The 22,430-nt window shown below is 36.2% G+C and overlaps 1 protein-coding gene across 3 annotated transcripts; it reads right to left on the bottom strand.

Moving 5' to 3' along the window:
* Positions 1-10,451: 10,451 nt before the first annotated feature.
* LOC110456197 (uncharacterized protein C1orf228 homolog) lies at positions 10,452-22,426 on the bottom strand. 3 transcript variants are annotated; one of them, XM_021506775.1, is made up of 12 exons: positions 21,932-22,424; positions 20,698-20,766; positions 20,069-20,235; positions 19,270-19,466; positions 18,582-18,666; positions 17,927-18,049; positions 17,305-17,377; positions 16,646-16,691; positions 16,144-16,227; positions 13,254-13,331; positions 11,523-11,604; positions 10,452-10,995 (listed from the first exon to the last, which is right to left on the bottom strand). In XM_021506775.1, the coding sequence occupies exons 1-12, from the start codon at positions 22,135-22,137 to the stop codon at positions 10,976-10,978; spliced, it is 1,230 nt and encodes a 409-aa protein (XP_021362450.1). In that variant the 5' UTR covers positions 22,138-22,424; the 3' UTR covers positions 10,452-10,975. The 3 variants fall into 3 exon arrangements, 2 of the variants coding, with proteins under 2 accessions (XP_021362450.1, XP_021362451.1); XM_021506776.1 differs by lacking the exon at positions 13,254-13,331 and having other exon boundaries at positions 21,932-22,426; XR_002463563.1 differs by lacking the exons at positions 10,452-10,995; positions 16,144-16,227; positions 16,646-16,691; ... (5 more) ...; positions 20,698-20,766; positions 21,932-22,424 and adding an exon at positions 13,669-16,137 and having other exon boundaries at positions 11,591-11,604.
* Between the last annotated feature and the right edge of the window lie 4 nt (positions 22,427-22,430).

The raw sequence follows: 22,430 nt of genomic DNA, 5'->3' as shown, positions 1-22,430 counted from the left end.
CAGAAGTAACCGTGAGGAGAGGTAGTATAAACAACGGGTTACAGAGGTAATCGTAAGGAGAGGTAGTATAAACCACGAGTTACAGAAGTAACCGTGAGGAGAGGTAGTATTAACCACGAGTTACAAAAGTAACCGTGAGGAGAGGACGTATAAACCACGGGTTACAGAAGTAACCGTGAGGAGAAGTAGTATAAACCACGAGTTACAGAAGTAACCGTGAGGAGAGGTAGTATAATCCACGAGTTGCAGAAGTAACCGTGAGGCGAGGTAGTATAAACCACGGGTTACAGAAGGAACCGTGAGGAGAGGTAGTATAAACAACGGGTTACAGAAATAACCGTAAGGAGAGGTAGTATAAACCACGAGTTACAGAAGTAACCGTGAGGAGAGGTAGTATAAACCACGGGTTATAGAAATAACCCAGAGGAGGGGTAGTATAAACCACGGGTTACAGAAGTAACCGTGAGGAGAAGTAGTATAAACCACGAGTTACACAAGTAACCGTGAGGAGAGGGAGTATAAACCACGAGTTGCAGAAGTAACCGTGAGGAGAGGTAGTATAACCCACGGGTAACAGAAGTAACCGTGAGGAGAGGTAGTGTAAACCACGGGTTACAGAAGTAACCCTGAGGAGAGGTAGTAGAAACCACGAGTTACAGAAGTAGCCGTGAGGAGAGGTAGTATAAACCACGGGTAACAGAATTAACCGTGAGGAGAGGTAGTATAAACAACGGGTTACAGAGGTAATCGTAAGGAGAGGTAGTATAAACCACGAGTTACAGAAGTACCCTTGAGGAGAGGTAGTATAAACCACGGGTTACAAAAGTAACCGTGAGGAGAGGTAGTATAAACCACGAGTTACAGAAGTACCCGTGAGGAGAGGTAGTATAAACCACGGGTTATAGAAATAACCCAGAGGAGGGGCAGTATAAATCACGGGTTACAGAAGTAACCCAGAGGAGAGGTAGTATAAACCACGGGTTACAAAAGTAACCGTGAGGAGAGGTAGTATAAACCACGGGTTATAGAAGTAACCCTGAGGAGAGGTAGTATAAACCACGGGTTACTGAAGTGTTAATCAGAAGTGGTTACTCTATATAACACAGTAACAAAGGAACGTAACCGTGAGGAGAGGTAGTATAAACCACGGGTTACAGAAGTAACCGTGAGGAGAGGTAGTATAAACCACGGGTTACTGAAGTGTTAATCAGAAGTGGTTACTCTATATAACACAGTAACAAAGGAACGAGCATCACGTGCACGCTACGGTGGTACAAACCGGGACAAGGGGAGACAAATATCGCGAGACGAGGGAAAGACGGAAAGGTCATCACGTGAATAAACACAACTGATTTCGTTTCCAAAAGTTTGAGAGCAGTGTTGATACGGAATCAATACCTTAGTCGTAATTCAACCCAAAGAGGCTGCATGGCACACTACTTAATCTGAATCCTGATGACACAAAAATGCTGACGGAAGCGTAGAATCGAATTACTCTGACGGGATTACGATTGAACGTAACGATTTGGGGCACTGCACGTTTACAGCTCGTTCGTAGTAGACTTAAAATGGATCAACAGAGTCAAATCCACGTCGTGGTTGGCACAAAAAAAAACTACCACACAGTGCTGTCTCCTCTCCCGCTAGTTGAGATATTGACATGTGTGTAGTGTTGCTTAAAAAGATACTTACAAGCACGAGATGGATGAAAGCTTCATCAAGCTAAACTTTAGGCAAACATTTTAGATGTTTAACATAACAGCCGCATGGTGTTACAAACAAAAAATGTCAGTTAGTTTTGATTATTTCTGAAATATAGCGTATATAAAAGTGGTTGTTATCTGATAAAAATAAGTTTAAGAGAATTCAGAGGAAGGTACACAGAGTCTTTTGTTTATTAAATAGAGACACGTACATTTTAAAGTTGACTTTTTGAACGAAACGCATGGTAATTCAATCCCTTTTATCTATTTTTCACTATTTTGCGGAAGCCATGCGTGAGTTTTGTTCATGAAATGGAGATTCTAGTTAGATTTCCTGATCAAACCATGCAACAATTAAATTCCATTTTGATCTATTTGTATCATGCATCAGTACGGTATAAAGGTTTCCAATAGGTATCTAGACAAGTGCCTGAGATATGAATTCTACCATTATTTATTGCCTCAGATTTCAGTATTACGCACAAGGTTCTACTTGTTACGATTACATGGTTCTCTGGGTCGATTGTCGTTCCTTGTGGCGGTGATCGACCATTTCAATCAGATTGTTTGAAGTCGAATTGGAAAACATAACTTGCACATTGGGATACAGCAGAAAACACTCTGACTCCATCAGATTTCAAAATAGCAACGCTGCGAAAATATAGGTCAATGTTGATTATCGACCTTCAGAATGCAAGAACGGGATTACCTCATCAGCTGTGTTTGCATGTTTTTGAGAATGTTAGCACGCTCATTGTATATAATCATATAAAATACACATTGAAAACTACGTCAGAATAAAATGGTGCTCAGCATGCCTTCTTTGTCACTAACAGCCGAAGTCTAGTTTAGTAATCAGAACCATCCTTTCCTTTATGTTTAAATTGTTCGACAGTGTTTATACCTTGATGTGGTTAGACTAATTACTATGTACAACATTTACGCACGTGCGATAAAGATAACCGTTTTTCGAGTTCATGTTATTAGGACACAACTATTGTTTGTATTGGATTATAATAGTTAGGAAATACAATTGCCGTTATTGGAAAAGCAAAAATACAAAAGGCGCACAGCATCATTAACGCGACCTTTGAAGACCTTTATAATGTCCATTTCCATGACAATTGGCTACACTTAAACGTCACTATCAGAAACTAAAATTAGCAGGCTTGAAATAGTAAGAGTGGAATATTCGTCGAGTCATTCTCTGAATTTTAACAGTTATGTTTTGAAATGACGGACATTTTGCTCATCACCGGAACTTTTTAGATTAGTTTATTCAATTGTTACATTTGTGAAAAAACAAAAACAAAACCCCCAAACATAAGATTATCAGAGGAATACGTTCAAGTGTAGGGATTTAAACAGTTGATCTCGTAACCTTGATTGTATAAGCGCTTTGTGACGGCGTGCTATGTTTGACATCGCTGGTGTTAGTGTGTGCTCCATAACCACTACTTAAGCACTATCGGGTTCGCCGACTTCCTGTCCTCAACCTATCATCAAAACTTCCGGTCCAAATGTTACTTCGAGCGCAACACGCCCATTATCCTGTCTGATTGAACGATCTGGGTTTTAGCTTTGGAATTGCTCTAGGCGTAGAAACTCTTCTGGTGCCACTAATATTATAAAGCATGTTATTGTCGAAAAAATGACTGTCCTTGACCTCGCGTGATTGTTTAACCTATCAATCATATCCATGCATCAGTAACTACATTTACACAGATCGAGTGGTATTAAGATTCGTTAGCCTAGATTGGCTTTTTTCTAACTGAACTGAGTGAAGTGTTTCATAAATGAAGGAAAAGAATTTACATGAGAAATTGTTTTCACTACCCGATGTCATGATAAAACTTAATAAGAATTAGAAACAGCTTTAAAGCTTACCAGTTTTCAGATTGTTCTATCGAAAGGAAACAAACTTAATGTTGATGCACATGTTTAGGAAGAAGCAGACAGTCAAGGACTCATTAAATACAAAAATTAAAAAAATATATATATAATAAAAATCGACCTTAACTTTGAGAAAGAAGTATCGTGATCAGTGAGATTCTAATCCCAGAACTTTGATTGGTGTCATTTTAATATTCATGGAAATGTCAGTAATACTGGTACCTTAACGTGTCATTTGTTCTGACCAGCATGTGACATTCTAGCTTCCTCATTGTTACACACATACAGATGTCTTACTACTCTCTGAAATTTTCAAATTAAAACAGGTAAACTCGCTAACTCTGTTTTTCTTTTCATCAATTGGAAAATAAGATAACACCAGTAAGATCAACATAATCAACTATTTCACATTGTTATACTGAAAGGAAGTGCCAGAGTAGGAATGTTTTTAACAGGTACCCATGTCTACGAATCAGGCAACGTGTGAATTCTTGTGTGGAAATAAGTTTGCTAAAATCATTAAGCTATAATTTGATTTTGATCAATTTTGAGTGTTTGTATAGAAAGCCACTTGTAAAAGATAAATATCAAGTATGGTATTATTACATCTCGTATAAATGGCCAAAATGGAGAAGCACGAAGCCAAAAAGCGCCAATCTTCAGACGGCTTAGCATTCTAACCAACCAAACAAGATGAATGTGTTCCAATCCTCATAGTTTAGGATTCTAACCAATCAAATAGACAGAATGTGTTTCAATCCTCAGACAGCTTATGATTCTAACCAATCAAACAGACAGAATGTGGTCCAATCCTCAGACAGTTTAGGATCCTAATCATCAAACAAAAGGAATGTGTTCCAACCTCAGACAGTTTAGGATCCTAACCAATCAAACAGACAGAATGTGTTCCTATCTTCAGACAGCTTAGGATTCTGACCAATCAAACAAGAGGAATGTGTTCCAATCCTCAGACAGCTTAGGATTCTAACCAATTAAACAGGAGGAATGTGTTCCTATCTTCAGACAGCTTAGTATTCTAACCAATCAAACAAGAGGAATGTGTTCCAATCCTCAGACAGCTTAGGATTCTAACCAATTAAACAGGAGGAATGTGTTCCTATCTTCAGACAGCTTAGGATTCTGACCAATCAAACAAGAGGAATGTGTTCCTATCTTCAGACAGCTTAGTATTCTAACCAATTAAACAGGAGGAATGTGTTCCTATCTTCAGACAGCTTAGGATTCTAACCAATTAAACAAGAGGAATGTGTTATGTATCGTTATCATGGATTGTCTTGGATTTAATAAACAGAGACAATCGCAGAAAGCAAAGTGTTTCGTCCATCTCAGGATAGAAATGAGTGAATGAAACTCTATGTAAGCTGTGTTTAAATCACACGAAAAAAATGCTCTTTAGTTGTCTTAAATTGTCTTAAACTATGCCACCTTTATTAGATTGAAACAAAACATTCCCCATGAAATTGCTTTTGACGCTTTTATCCTAAAATGTCAATCCCAGGAAAATGACTTTTCAGATTGTATTCGTAGATTTCCGTGTGAACGTAAGAAATGTCAGTATAATTAAAAAGTGCATGTATGTAAAAGTGTGTCTTTCTAACATCAGATAACGATATTTACTGCGTACGTAGGTATACATATGTTAGTTGTTGATAATCAAATTTATCATCTTTATGTATTTTTTTCGTAATAATTAATGCTAATGGTACCGTTCGCTTCATATTAATATGACAGTATTTCACAAGCCTTAACCTTAAAACATATATACCTCGTTAGCGTTGTAGTGCTAAAAGGCAGCTATCGATTAAACGAACTAGTTTACCACTAATGAACCAATTATTTACTCATAAAACAGTTATTTTAATAGGCTTGTTCACTTCAGATTAAATCGTACTGACAAACATTTCTTTGAAACGGTTATTAATATTCCCATTATCTAAAGTTGTTTTCGTGTGAGGTCTCTGTTATACAAAAAAGCCATGTAAATTCTTTTTTTTCATGATCAAAGACGAAATTTACGAATATCCATTATTCATCATTTAACAGAAGTGGGCGATTAAATTCTGTGATTAGTACGACATCTTTGAATATAACGTTCTGAAAAAAAAAAATGCCATTAGTTAAAATAATTTTAAAGAAGAGCTCTGTTACCGCCCAATACATGCGCGTTATGACTACTTTGAAATCCGAAAAAAGCACTTATTTTACACGGGAACTGAATTGAATTGCCTTTGGGAGATGAGAAAATCGGTTAGTTTCGTACAACAATGTTACCATGTGTTACACTTAGGGGTCTGTGTTGAAATCTCGACCTTGAAATGAAGCAAGACTCTAGTACAAAAATAGCCTGTCTTCATGTTACTGTCAGTGTTCCAGTCTGATCAAAAACATAATACCATTGGAAATGGCAGCGGCCAGTCAAATTTGAGATTAACCAAGGCCAATAGATTTTAACTGATTTAACTGATATTTAAGTGCGCAAATACGTCCTCGTGTGTACATTTTTAATTATACTAAAACTCATGACTCTCTCCTTCACTTTGACGATAATCCTTGTTTATTAAACCAGACATCTAGTCAGTATGTACTTGTTTCCCAAGCATCAAAATGAAATGTCTATTAAACCAGACATCTAGTCAGTATGTACATGTTTCCCAATCATCAGAATGAAATGTCTATTAAACCAGACATCTAGTCAGTGTATACTTGTTTCCCAATCATTAGAATGAAATGTCTATTAAACCAGACATCTAGTCAGTATGTACTTGTTTCCCAATCATCAGAATGAAATGTCTATTAAACCAGACATCTAGTCGGTATGTACTTGTTTCCCAATCATCAGAATGAAATATCTATGTACATATTTATTGACATGAATAAAATATGGTTTAAACTGAAATGAATTGTATTAAATGTTCCGTTTACCGCATAAATATGTATGACTCTAATCACGTGTGACTCTCCGGTGTTTTGTAACCACTAACTCTATAGTGATACGTACGTTAACAGTGTCACATGTATTTTGACCGCTGAGATATGACAGCATCATGAGAGGTAGTGATAGTACTAAACATATTTTGAATATGAGTTTTATTAGCGTGGAATATAACTCCTATCACAAATAGTTCAAAATTAGTATAAACTGTATTTTATAACTTCACCCTGCGTACCCGTCTGCTGTAAATAATGCAATATACACACTTTATTTGGGCTAGAGTTTCGTTGAAGGTTTGTTGTAAAACGTAAGTATCAGAAAGTATAATAATGTGCACCTATGAGCACCTGTCTGGCTTTATGCCAGGGCATTCTAGGAAATAGATCACAGCACAGTTTTGACACGTGAAGAAAAGAAAATAGACACGTTTAATACTTAGTGACATATCAAAAGAACTTGGAAAAAATGGAATTTGGGGAATGTAAAGAAGAGCATTATCGTTCAAGATAATTGAAAATCCTCCAAGTTGGCGTATGTCACAGAAATCATTTTTTATTGCATGCAGACCGACTTTCATACTCAAGTATTATCAATGCATCATTATTGTGGAGAAGGCCTTTGGTTTGTTGTAACAATTTCGAAAGTCTACAGAAATATCAATGGTATTCCAATAACGTAACACAGGATGCATAGAAGATGAATTTCCATTAGCAAGTCTAAAGTTGGGTATTACAGTAGCTGAATCATGGAAATTTCTTATGTGATATCTTTTACATTGATAGAACATTATTTGGGAAGTTTGGCGCTATACCATGATTTATTTTGTACAATGACTTAAGTTTCCTGTCTTTTTTCGCCTTTCTGAATGGGTTTTTTTTCTGAACCAAATTCGAAATAGAAAAATTCCTTCCATCAAATCGCAGACCTGTGATAATACGAGCAGCTTCACGTAGACATTTTTCTAACATCTCAATTCATGTGATTGAGCCACAATCTCATAAATACACAACAGTATTCAAAAATATGTAAAAGAGAATAACATTTAACAAAGTGTCTCATTTGAGCATATTCTTTTGAGTCCTAAAAGCATGTTTTCTTCCTGACATATGTGTTTATCGTTAATAAATGTTCACCCCACACATCTTTAGCGTTCAAATGTATCCCCAGGAGTTGATTACTAAAAGTTAATACTTTATCGACAAACGGTAATTCAAAATACCTCCATCGAATAGTCTCTAACACCAGGGGCTAACAAAATATTTGTCTTGTCAGCATTTAGATCAGCTGACCATTTTTGACAACTCATTTAAGGAATCAAGATCTGGGTTTATGGCAGTTCCTCTTCACGATACGACACGGATTTGCGGTAAAGAGATGTATTGTCAATAACAGCAGTTATGGGCGGAATACAAATATTCAGATGTGTTACATCCTCGATATCCAGGGGTTACGCTCACTTTTGCTCTCTTCACCCCTGGAATATGTCATAGCAAATTTGAAGGCTCAGCGTGCAGAACCTTGACGAGAAGACTAGTTGGACCTTTGATGTATATCAAAAGAAAATCGCGGTCGCGTAACGGTAAAACTTTCTGGCTTTGAAGTCGAGCGTCGCTCCTCTGTAATCTTCAACAAACGTCAGCCTAGTGATTGGTCGGAATATTAACCTGACACCAATCAAATAGCTAGCTGCGTGCCTTCAATTTTGCGATGACATATTCCAGCGGTGCAGAGATGCGAAAGTGAGCGTAACCCCTGGATATAGAGGATGGATGTGTTATTAACATACACTAAAATAAAAAGGACAACAATGGATTTTTGGGGTTTGAAATAAATATATGTTATTTTCTATCAGGCAGTTAGTTTGTAAACAACTCAATGGCTCACCAGATACTCGATATGATATTAGTTCGATAATGATCGTCTTATATCATATTTTTTGTTGCGCTGGGACATAAACCTATCCATATCAGGTATATTAACCCTTCGAACGCCAAGGGACATATCCCGATACACATATCAGGTATATCACACCTTCGAACGCCAAGAGACATATATATATCCCGATACACATATCAGGTATACCACACCTTCGAACGCCAAGGGACATATCCCGATACACATATCAGGTATACCAAACCTTCGAACGCCAAGGGACATATCCCGATACACATATCGTTTCTGCAGATACTAATAACAAAATCGAATTCTCTTTATGCGATACATTGCAGCTGAAACAACCAGACTAGTATGATGTCTTTGATGAAGCGCCCTTGAAGTTGGTTAAACATGTATATTTGCATCCAGTTTATAAATTTAACTTCAAATACTACCTTTCTGTGATTACTTATGTGCTGTTTTGCTTTTTTGTACCTTTATTGTTTATCCGCCTGTCATGTCTCAACTAACCTTGTAACTACCTGCACACTGTCCTTGTCATGTCTTAACTAACCTTGTAACTACCTGCAAACTGTTTGTCCTTGTCATTTCTTTTTGGATCCAAACGATCGACAGAGGAAGAAGCACTACGGTTCAAATGTGTATTACTATATATATGCGACGTTGAATAAAAATTCGTGTATCTTGTGTCTTGGGTGTAGTTCCTCTGTTATCTGCAAAGGACAAGAATCAGCCCAGCAATTTGTCTGGTTTTTATACCCGACACCAATCAAATCCTCACTGGGCTACGTCACATGAATCACTTTGTTTTAATAAGAGTAAACCAATAAAAAGCACTACAGACATCACTCATATCACAGGCTTACATTATAGCAGATTTAACTAATCATCACTTGTTAGATAGTTTATACACATCTTACACAAATAAAGACATGCATATATAAATTGTCATATTGAAATTGAGAAAAGTATGGTCAGTCTTGGTGTACTTGTTGTGGCCAGTAAATGTATCAATTAACGCGATAAAAAAATGTTTTCTTCTGAACTCTCCTTTTTACGTTAACCACAAATCATACTTCATATCATGACAAAATCCAAGGTACGCGGCTAGACTTTTTATTGGTTCCAGGTAGGAAAAATCACCAATCGCTTTGACTGATACATGTCTTTTGAAGATTACAGAGGAGCGACACCTAACGTCAAAACCGGACGATTTTACCGTTACGCTGTTGCGCGATTGCTTTGATGTACATCCAACGATCATGCTAGTGTACATGTATCATTCACAAGGTAGCCTACAATATTGTCAGTGCCTAATCAAGGGGTGCAGAGCACTTAAGAGAGCGTAACACTTGGAATTCCGATGCATGCAGGAAATCCCGCAGTTCTCTTCCCATGAGATCATCGTGTTTACTCTCTTGGCAACATGATTACTTGTACCGATATCAATGTACATAATGCATTAGGTCCGAGTTATAATTTCTTCTCGAAAGAAAAAGTATTCCCCAGATTTGTCTTCAATAGTAATACATGCCCCGAGTTCAGGAACCTTTCACACCAAAATTGTTCCGTCTTTATAAAAACTGTCATTTCGGATCACGTTTATAGTGCTGGCATTTGTAGGTTGTTGTTTTTTTGTCGGCCGTTAAATGTCACATGTGATTAGAAATGAAAGTATTATATGAAATGGCGGTTTTAGGAACTGAAGTGTCTGTCTATCAGCAGCGCTGAATCCAGGTGGTTGGGTAACCGTATTAGGCCTAACAAATTAAAGGGCTTTGTATATATAGGTAGAACCATCCCAAAACGGGCTATGACACAATCAATGTGTGTGTATAATAGACAGCCCATTCCCCTAAATATTCTGTCAAATATATTTTTTGTGTACAAACTTTTTAGACTTTAATATTGGCCTTGTGGTGTTAAATGTTGTGGCAGCATCCATCCTTTGAACGCTGGAACAAGGGAGGCAACCCAATTAACAAAAATTCAAAATTTTAATGAACTAGATATTTTATTTACAATTTAGAATTCACTAGATACTTTATTTACAATTTAGTATTAAGTGTTTATATATGGATTAAATCCAAATGTCATTAAAGAAAAGTCTCAAAGTGTCCTCAGTTTTAAGATTACTGTAACAAATTGATCAAGCCAGTAATCCATCACATTCCAATATATCACAGCTGCACTCCTTCCTGTTGACCCAGGATATGACGGATCTTAATGAATCCAATAATTCAAATATTTCTTACGTGGGCCTTAATAACAAACATAAAGTTAATTTTATCATATTCCACATCCTTGAATTTTTCGGTAACTCCAGATGTTTGTGGAAAACCAGAGTGTCCAAACTACAATGCTGGACTGACAAGGTTCCATTTGTATAACTGTCAATGTCATATAGGTCCAGTTTCCCTCTCAGCCGAAGATCCACAGTAACCTGGACCCCACAGACGGAGAATGGACAGAGAGTTTATACAGTTGTTCACAGCCAATGTTCATAACGTGTCTGCATGTAAACCAGGTCTCAGTCTACTGTTTCAACCACTGTAATAACAGAATAAATACAGCATATTAACACAATTTCAAATATAATCAATTGTTTTTTATCATAAGTACAGTTTGTTTGTATGCTTCAAGTGTGTCCTAAATAAATAATTCAAGTAAGAAAATATTACCGAACAGTTTACAAGTTATTTTTTTTGTGTGGAACTGTTTTAAAATTTTGATATCCCAGTAAGAAAATTTATGAAATCTCATGAAACAAAGCTTCTTTAAGTTAACAAGGCTATTTCTTATGAAACAGTCATGCCAATTATGTAATGACAACGAGCACCCCTTAAAACAGTGATCTAATTTTGCCTAGTTTTACAGCAGAATACAGCTAGACTGCTTCCCATAGCAAAATTGCTTTTCTTTCCCAAAATGGAGGAAAGATCAGGTATACCTCCTTGATTTAAAAAATAACATGCGAATACTATCCAAACTCATGTAGGAACAAGCTGTTGTAAAATTTGTGCAAAATGAAAACCTTGTTAAATATAAAAGTGTCACATTCTACACTCAGCACCTACCGTTGGGAATGTTGACTTTGTTGGACACCAACACATCAGCCTGGATGTGAGTCATATTCATGTACAATGACTCCGGGTTGGACTGTAAGAAATAAAAGCCCCAGATTTTATATTTCATAAACGATCATTTACTGATTTTAATAAATTGGTATTTATATTTCTCAATGAATTACCACTCAGGATTGACATTTTCATTAACTTTATGTGAATCGTTTTGAGTCTTTCACAATTTGAGTCAATAAATTCAACTCATGAGAAAAACTCTACCAGAGCAATGTCATTATAACATAGCATGTAATTATACATTATCAGTAAACTTACCATGTAATCATACATTATCAGTAAACTTACCATGTAATTATAAATTATCAGTAAACTTACCATGTAATCATACATTATAAGTAAACTTACCATGTAATTATACATTATCAGTAAACTTACCATATAATCATACATTATCAGTAAACTTACCATGTAATTATACATTATCAGTAAACTTACCATGTAACTATACATTATCAGTAGACTTACCATGTAACTATACATTATCAGTAAACTAACCATGCAACTATACATTATCAGTAAACTAACAATGTAACTATACATTATCAGTAAACTTACCATGTAACTATACATTATCAGTAGACTTACCATGTAACTATACATTATCAGTAAACTTACCATGTAACTATACATTATCAGTAAACTTACCATGTAATTATACATTATCAGTAAACTTACGATGTAATTATGCATTATCAGTTAACTTACCATGTAATTATGCATTATCAGTAAACTAACCATGTAACTAAACATTATCAGAAAACTTACCATGTAACTATACATTATCAGTAAACTAACCATGCAACTATACATTATCAGTAAACTAACCATGTAACTTTACATTATCAGTAAACTTACCATGAAACTATACATTATCAGTAAACTAACCATGTAACTATACATTATCAGTAAACTTACCATGTAATTATGCATTATCAGTTAACTTACCATGTAATTATGCATTATCAGTAAACTAACCATGTAACTAAACATTATCAGTTAACTTACCATGTAACTATACATTATCAGTAGACTAACCATGTAACTAAACATTATCAGTAAACTAACCATGAAACTATACATTATCAGTAAACTAACCATGTAACTTTACATTATCAGTAAACTTACCATGAAACTATACATTATCAGTAAACTAACCATGTAACTTTACATTATCAGTAAACTTACCATGAAACTATACATTATCAGTAAACTAACCATGTAACTTTACATTATCAGTAAACTTACCATGAAACTATACATTATCAGTAAACTAACCATGTAACTAAACATTATCAGTTAACTTACCATGTAACTATACATTATCAGTAGACTAACCATGTAACTAAACATTATCAGTAAACTAACCATGAAACTATACATTATCAGTAAACTAACCATGTAACTAAACATTATCAGTTAACTTACCATGTAACTATACATTATCAGTAGACTTACCATGTAACTATACATTATCAGTAAACTTACCATGTAACTATACATTATCAGTAAACTAACCATGTAACTATACAGTATCAGAAAACTAACCGTGTAACTAAACATTATCAGTAAACTAACCATGTAACTATACATTATCAGTAAACTTACCATGTAACTATACATTATCAGTAAACTAACCATGTAACTAAACAGTATCAGTAAACTTACCATGAAGATATTATACAAGGCTTCTCCCATAGCTTCCCGCACATTCTCATCCACGATTGGGAATGTCCGACACAGGTACTAGGAAATAAGGAGACAGTTGTGGGTATTTGTTCCTAGTTTTTATTATCTTTACATATTTTATTAATATTAAATTTGGATAAATTCTTTTTACATGTGTTTCATTCAAGATCTGTAACATTCTCCCAGAGAGATTCTATAGGGATAGCAACACCTTATTCCAGTGACATGCTTAACTGTGACATTCAAGACCGCTAGACTGTTGTAATTTTCTGTATATTATAATAAATGTTATAAGATCATATTACTGAGTAACACTCATCTCTGGTGCCATGCTAGACTGTCGGAGTGTACAGTATATCACAGTAAATGTAGAGATGTGTGTAGTAACACCTACCTCCAGTGACATGCTAGACTGTCGGAGTGTTCAGTATATCACAGTAAATGTAGAGATGTGTGTAGTAACACCTACCTCCAGTGACATGCTAGACTGTCGGAGTGTACAGTATATCACAGTAAATGTAGAGATGTGTGTAGTAACACCTACCTCCAGTGACATGCTAGACTGTCGGAGTGTACAGTATATCACAGTAAATGTAGAGATGTGTGTAGTAACACCTACCTCCAGTGACATGCTAGACTGTCGGAGTGTACAGTATATCACAGTAAATGTAGAGATGTGTGTAGTAACACCTACCTCCAGTGACATGCTAGACTGTCGGAGTGTACAGTATATCACAGTAAATGTAGAGATGTGTGTAGTAACACCTACCTCCAGTGACATGCTAGACTGTCGGAGTGTACAGTATATCACAGTAAATGTAGAGATGTGTGTAGTAACACCTACCTCCAGTGACATGCTAGACTGTCGGAGTGTACAGTATATCACAGTAAATGTAGAGATGTGTGTAGTAACACCTACCTCCAGTGACATGCTAGACTGTCGGAGTGTACAGTATATCACAGTAAATGTAGAGATGTGTGTAGTAACACCTACCTCCAGTGACATGCTAGACTGTCGGAGTGTACAGTATATCACAGTAAATGTAGAGATGTGTGTAGTAACACCTACCTCCAGTGACATGCTAGACTGTCGGAGTGTACAGTATATCACAGTAAATGTAGAGATGTGTGTAGTAACACCTACCTCCAGTGACATGCTAGACTGTCGGAGTGTACAGTATATCACAGTAAATGTAGAGATGTGTGTAGTAACACCTACCTCCAGTGACATGCTAGACTGTCGGAGTGTACAGTATATCACAGTAAATGTAGAGATGTGTGTAGTAACACCTACCTCCAGTGACATGCTAGACTGTCGGAGTGTACAGTATATCACAGTAAATGTAGAGATGTGTGTAGTAACACCTACCTCCAGTGACATGCTAGACTGTCGGAGTGTACAGTATATCACAGTAAATGTAGAGATGTGTGTAGTAACACCTACCTCCAGTGACATGCTAGACTGTCGGAGTGTACAGTATATCACAGTAAATGTAGAGATGTGTGTAGTAACACCTACCTCCAGTGACATGCTAGACTGTCGGAGTGTACAGTATATCACAGTAAATGTAGAGATGTGTGTAGTAACACCTACCTCCAGTGACATGCTAGACTGTCGGAGTGTACAGTATATCACAGTAAATGTAGAGATGTGTGTAGTAACACCTACCTCCAGTGACATGCTAGACTGTCGGAGTGTACAGTATATCACAGTAAATGTAGAGATGTGTGTAGTAACACCTACCTCCAGTGACATGCTAGACTGTCGGAGTGTACAGTATATCACAGTAAATGTAGAGATGTGTGTAGTAACACCTACCTCCAGTGACATGCTAGACTGTCGGAGTGTACAGTATATCACAGTAAATGTAGAGATGTGTGTAGTAACACCTACCTCCAGTGACATGCTAGACTGTCGGAGTGTACAGTATATCACAGTAAATGTAGAGATGTGTGTAGTAACACCTACCTCCAGTGACATGCTAGACTGTCGGAGTGTACAGTATATCACAGTAAATGTAGAGATGTGTGTAGTAACACCTACCTCCAGTGACATGCTAGACTGTCGGAGTGTACAGTATATCACAGTAAATGTAGAGATGTGTGTAGTAACACCTACCTCCAGTGACATGCTAGACTGTCGGAGTGTACAGTATATCACAGTAAATGTAGAGATGTGTGTAGTAACACCTACCTCCAGTGACATGCTAGACTGTCGGAGTGTACAGTATATCACAGTAAATGTAGAGATGTGTGTAGTAACACCTACCTCCAGTGACATGCTAGACTGTCGGAGTGTACAGTATATCACAGTAAATGTAGAGATGTGTGTAGTAACACCTACCTCCAGTGACATGCTAGACTGTCGGAGTGTACAGTATATCACAGTAAATGTAGAGATGTGTGTAGTAACACCTACCTCCAGTGACATGCTAGACTGTCGGAGTGTACAGTATATCACAGTAAATGTAGAGATGTGTGTAGTAACACCTACCTCCAGTGACATGCTAGACTGTCGGAGTGTACAGTATATCACAGTAAATGTAGAGATGTGTGTAGTAACACCTACCTCCAGTGACATGCTAGACTGTCGGAGTGTACAGTATATCACAGTAAATGTAGAGATGTGTGTAGTTACACATACCTCCAGTGACATCCTAGACTGTCGGAGTGTACAGTATATCACAGTAAATGTAGAGATGTGTGTAGTAACACCTACCTCCAGTGACATCCTAGACTGTCGGAGTGTACAGTATATCACAGTAAATGTAGAGATGTGTGTAGTTACACCTACCTCCAGTGACATCCTAGACTGTCGGAGTGTACAGTATATCACAGTAAATGTAGAGATGTGTGTAGTAACACCTACCTCCAGAGACATGCTAGACTGTCTCTGACTGTCAGCGTGGTCCATGTTCCCCATTGCATACAACAAATTGTGGGTCACTTTCAGCTGTAATTGAAACATTATACACATAAAACCCTATTACTGAAATACAAATAAAATATAATAATATTAAAAATCAAGATGAAGACAATTCTGCTGATTTCAAAATTTAAACGTGAGTGTGAAAGTCTCCGTTATAAATAGGCAGACTTGGCAAGGATGGAAGTACTTATGTGGCTCAGCCATTGATGTGCTGGACGCAATATCAAAACTTGATATCCAAAGTCTATTATCTTATGAATTGTTTGTGACAATATAAATCTTCTAAACATTTTTTGCACCTGCAAGTTGATTTAAGATACTGTAATCTACATTTTGGAAGAAATGAATTTAATCAACAGATTATCATCAAATAACTGTTCAGCCTCCATTGGTATAGGAGCTAAATAATTTATGATGGTTAACATATAAGATAATATAATACCTGTATCAACTTTTCTGCAATTTCATTTGACTCCCTTTCAAGAATTCTGTTAAAAACAACAACATTTTAAATTCAAAATGAAACCACCTCGATAAAGATGAAACTCTACATTTAAGGTTTCAGTTTGTAAAATATCAAAATCAGAAAGAACTCATCTTTTAGCAGAATGGTTATATGTGTAGCAAACAGATCCACTTTATGACAGGGGTGTACTATTCTACTAGCCTGATATGATGCCTGGGTCTAGAAGATATTATTTCAGGGCTGTAGTCAACACTTTCACTTTTAGATTAGTTTCAAAATCTGCCTGTGGGTAAGTACTCTAAACTTGAAATTGTACACCCCTGTATGAGTATGTAAAACTTTCCATATTGGACTAATTCTATAATCAAATTGTTAATGACAACACTTGCTGTGACAGAAATAAATCTAAATCTTTTATTTGTATCAAAGTCAAAATCAGAGGTGAAAGCATTTGTCTTACCTTGACAAGATTGGTGACCAAAATACAATCCCATCAAAAATATCTCAGATTACAATCAATTACTGATCAAGACATTATCACTAGTCCTCTCTGTTACAAAGTTAGTTCCGTTGAACCATAGCCATAACTGTTTTATATTAAGTGTAATGTACAATGTGATTGACTCACAACTTACCCAATAGTCTTGGCAGCAGCAGCCTGCTGTACATATACCGGCAGTGGGGCATTTATCTTGGGTACGTCTGGGTCTGTCAACAAACAATTTATACTAGCTACAACCTTGTGGCTATTGTGTACCCCTGGTATATATATTGTCTCCAGTAGGTTTATCATGGACAACCATAGTGTCTGGAGGTTGACACAGAGAATGTTTATTTATAATAACAAGGCAAAGTATTGTGACCATCCATAATTCCTTTATTCTGGACAAACTTTGGTATCAAAAGTGAGTAAAGGGCAATGACTCTGCATAAACAGGAACATGACACCTGGTTTCATTACACAATAGTCTTCCATCTCAAGAGGTACATGTACTAACATACAAAATATGGCAATTGTAGGTGACAGAGTATATATGAGATATTCCCCGTACAAAGGAATGCAAGGCGTGAACAAAGGGACATAACTTGAATATAGTAGAATGCGAGACCCATTCTTGGTACGCAATACTTTGTCATCCCAAGCCATATTCACATACAATGTGATGCACTGACTGATGAATGGAGTGAAAACCTATATAGGCCCTTCTGGTAGTACCAGTTTGGAATAAGTAAAGATGTAAAGCAAGATGTGCTTACCTTCAAGTATCTCTGGTCGCCGGATGGTGTCCTCTTTGGATGGGTGCAACAGGCCAACCAAACCTTTTTGTAAGAGATCTGCTACCTCATCATAGGCCATCAACTCCTTGATCAGTTCAACTCCTAAATGAATATACAATAAATGTACATTGACAGGTTGCTAAGATAAAAAAAAGAGGAGCTTGGTAATTATTTCGGTAGTCCTCTCAGGCTGGATTGGCTGTATACCAAGACCAATGGAATCAAGACTGTATGAATAAACTACCTACATGTGTTTCTCCTTGAGTCCTTGCATTCGTTCATTCATTCAAACTGATTCATTCATTCAACTATATTCTCATTATAAGCGGTCTGATCAATTCCATTTTTGCATTAGAAGAAGCCAAATAATTGAAAAGGTCACCATTATTTTTTTTACAAATACTCTTATATACCCATCGCAACCATATTAATCACTTGCATGTGACCCTTCTTTATGAAAAGCTTTCCCTATCACTACTCACTTATAGAATATTTCAAAATATTCTCGGTAAATTATCAGTAAATTAACTATCAAGTTATTTATTGTTTCTGGTATGAGCAATAACCATTGAGAAAGGTACTTAATTTGTTTCTGGACAGTATCTATTTCAGAACAGTCAAAGATATATCATACCTTCAAACTGGACCTCTAGGTGCAGTGTCTTTAGCAGGTTGAGAAGAGGCTCCACTATACTGACATTGGCAGTCTGAACTATCGGCTAAAAGAAATAAACAGTTCAGTCTAAAATTCTACACACAATGATAACAAGAAATCTTCAATCTGATTGCAAAGTGTTTTCTATCTGAAAAAAAACAACAACACCAAATTAAGTAATTATTGAAATAGTCTTCACAGTATAAGTTTGTAATTCTTCCCTAACTTTGTGTAGGAGCACGTGACATCTCATGAGGGTGTATCAAGTGAACATACTTACCAAGTTTACATATACCGGAGAAAAACTCTTTTTTTGGGGGGTTTTTTGCACCATAATTCTTTTTATATTTGCCACCAAAGAAATTCCCTACATGTTGATTTTCGCTAAAATTCCATTAATTAATTACATAACATCTAAAATTATGGTATTTAATTTCATCATGTCAATTTAGAAGTGTAAGTACATTCGCAAAATCTTTAGATGTTGACATGAAGAATTTGAAAGCTTGGCCAGCATGGGTTAATTAAGTCATTTTAGTATATAGATGCATATTAAATTTCAACATGTACAGCCAATTAAATAAAGGAGTAATAGTATAAGCCGTTCAAACAACTTCATATTTTCAGAACCAAGATTTTTATGAGGACATTTTTTTTCATACCGTACCTGTACAGTACGTAGTGATTGTGCTGCCATCTGCTGGGCCTTTGGAGAACTACATGGAAGAAGGGCAATAAGTCCCTTGTACACCTGTGTCTGGAACTTTGGATTTCCCTGAGCCAACATCAGCAGCAGGTTTCTACAAGCATCCTGAGTCTCCTCTGTCTTTGACTTGGCCAGACATTCAGCCACTGCCCGGATACCTGATGGAATAAATAAGAACATCGTTAATTATTAAAGAGCTCAGCAAAATTTCTGTTTCTATTCTTCAATAACTAATTTGCTTTAAAATAGAAATTTCTTGACAAGTTCTGACACTAAAACATTCAATTCAGGAACCAAGTGTTCATACCAAGTGTAACACCTGAGGTTGTGAGTTCATTGCTATATTTTTGTCACCATTAAAAATTCAACTGTTGGAATATTTTGTTGGTCCTGATATCTTAAAAGTTGAATTTGACCTAATAAACTTACAGTGCACTTTAAAAAAATTACCAAAATCCCAGTCTTAGAAAAATGATTATATGTTTCACTGTGGGAATCTTTGGTTAGATTGAGGTTAGACAGGTTAATGAGGTATTCAGTGACATTAAATGAGGGAAACAATTATAACCATGTTATACTCAGAAAAGCTACATTTTGTAGCAGCATGCTTAATATTGTAGCAGTGGTGGTGCACTTATTATGTGAAAGATGTAAACTGAATTGTCAGTCCAGAAGACCTGGAAAATGACATTCCTCTGCACAATGTATCTGATAAATTTTAGAGAAATTACCCAAATTCATCATTACACTTGATGCCTACCATAACTTTCACAGATGAGTTCCTTGTATTTTCGACCAGCATTGGCTATGGCCTGTAAACATTTGAGAGCTTCAAGTTTGTCTGCTTCTTTTGCCTGCTTTAAGCCAATTATCTCAAGTAGTGTTAAAACTCCTCCAACTTCAAGAAACTCTGCCATAAACTTGTGTCTGAAAAAAGGAATGCAGTGGTATAACATTTATTATAGCAAGCACTGACCTCATTTAAAATTGATTTGAATAAGAACTATTTTACATTCACTTGTTTGAATGAAAGCCAATAAGAATTCATACCATTTTTTCAAAATCTGTAAACGATATCACTGAATTTAAACAACTCTCAATACTATGCTAAAAGAAAGAGTTAAAAAATAAATTTCTGACAAATCAAATAAATTGATAAGTCAATGAGTGTCTTTATAAGATTTTGATCTCCGAGCCTGTATACATCAGTAGAAAGGATCTTGTTGTCAATGACTTTTGCACTTTGCAGAAGACTTACTTAATGTTATCTGGAAAACATGTATCAATAGGCTAAGTCTCAGGGAGCTCTGCTGCTTCTCACAACAGAAATTACCGTACCTAGGTAATGATACTTCTCATAGATTTTCAAAAACCTTTTGCAGAACTTACCCACTTGAAGCTGATAGGAATATTGATATTGCCCGTAACTGGTCGTTCAGACTGGTCCCGATCATATATCTGATGTGAGTTAAAGCATCACTGTTACACACGTTAGTGTACATATACATATTATCTAAATAAAAAAATTGGAGCGATCTTCCAAAACATGTGTGTGTGAGTCTATGATCTAGGTACCCAATCTGCATGGTTTCATTAGTCTAATGTCTGTAACTTTTAAAGCCTTGTTGTGGGCCTGTATATTGATACTGCTCCGGTGACATTGGTACATGTAGGTGTAGAACAGTTCTGTGTCACTTACCTACACTTCTTAGTGAGTTAGACTTGGACACAACTTGTTATTTAGAAGAAACCAGAATGTCAGAATACAGAGGTATTAAAATGATCAAGGTTTTGTAAAACATGTTGAAAGAACACTGAGTGTTAGAATATTCAGGGTAGTACTGAAATTAATTCCTCCTCGGCTGGGTATTAAATTGACCCCATATGCCTTGTAATGGAGCAAGTCCGGTGTGAATCACACCAGGGCATTTTTAGCATTATTTGACAGCTTCCATATGCTGGTTTGTATTACATGCTATTTCTGTTGATATCCAATCTGACTTGAAGTTAATTAAACTCTGCGTAAAATGTTGTTATATTATCAAGTTTACATAGCGTGGGCAATCAAAATCTTAATTGACACCATAATGGAAATTTCATCTTTCTTTCGATATAGGTCTGAGATTGTATATAGAATTTGTAGTAAACAATGTGGTATCAATAGAAATACTATATTTGGCAATGCAGGCCATATATAGGAACAGATCATTGAGATAACAATATACATGATCTGTCACAGCAGTCATGTCTTTTTTTATTGCAAGACAGACTTGGTAAATTTCTGAAAGGGTCATTTTATTAGTAAAGATTCCATATTTCATCAATTATGCATTATTTTTAGGCTACTCATTTGAGGCATTAATTATATGCAATCTAACAGATTGGACACTTTTGATTTTGCTACATTTGTTGGCACAGGACCGATTCATAACTCTGACAATGCAATATATATATAAAAAATTGTCTTGTAGTAGGGTTGTTGTAGGGTCTGATCACAGGGGCACGCAAGACAGGTTTTATTCAATTAGACATCAAAACATACACAATTATTAATACTCTTTAGTGTCACCTTCATTGTGACATGTCAGTGCAAATTTCCCATGGCACCAGACAAAAAGGATACGTAAGTCGTAGCCATGCTGTTAATCTGGCAAGAAACAGACTAGCAGCTTGAGCAAACTCCTGTTCCAGCTCAGGGCCAGTCTTGTTTTGATTCTGTGAAATGAAGTCTTTAAGAATCCTCCCTCTCACTGCTTTGCTTCCTTTGTCCCATTCTTGAAGAAGGTTCATCACTTTTGAAATAGCCGACTGCTGTTTTGCCGATCCCATCTTTCTTATTCTGTCACAAAATTCAGTGTTCAATTTTGGTTCAGTTTTAAAAACATTCACTCAGTTGGAACTTCTGTAATGCGGTAACTCAAATTATTGTATCCTTTTGTGTGTTTTGTAACGTCCTGTAACACTACTCAAAATCTCAGGTGGTATCTAAAAGTTTACATCTCTGAAAACATGTAAATCCTCATTTTGAACATGAAATTCTCGTATTATTGAAATTTTCACCTCAACGTTGTTGATATTTGTTGCTACACGGCCATATTGGTTTCTTGATTTTGTAACATCAT

The sequence above is a fragment of the Mizuhopecten yessoensis genome, unplaced genomic scaffold, assembly GCF_002113885.1.
Source record: "Mizuhopecten yessoensis strain PY_sf001 unplaced genomic scaffold, ASM211388v2 scaffold8561, whole genome shotgun sequence".
NCBI lineage: Eukaryota > Metazoa > Mollusca > Bivalvia > Pectinida > Pectinidae > Mizuhopecten > Mizuhopecten yessoensis.
Note: the sequence above shows the minus strand (reverse complement) of the source record. Positions and strands in the feature narration are given on the sequence as shown.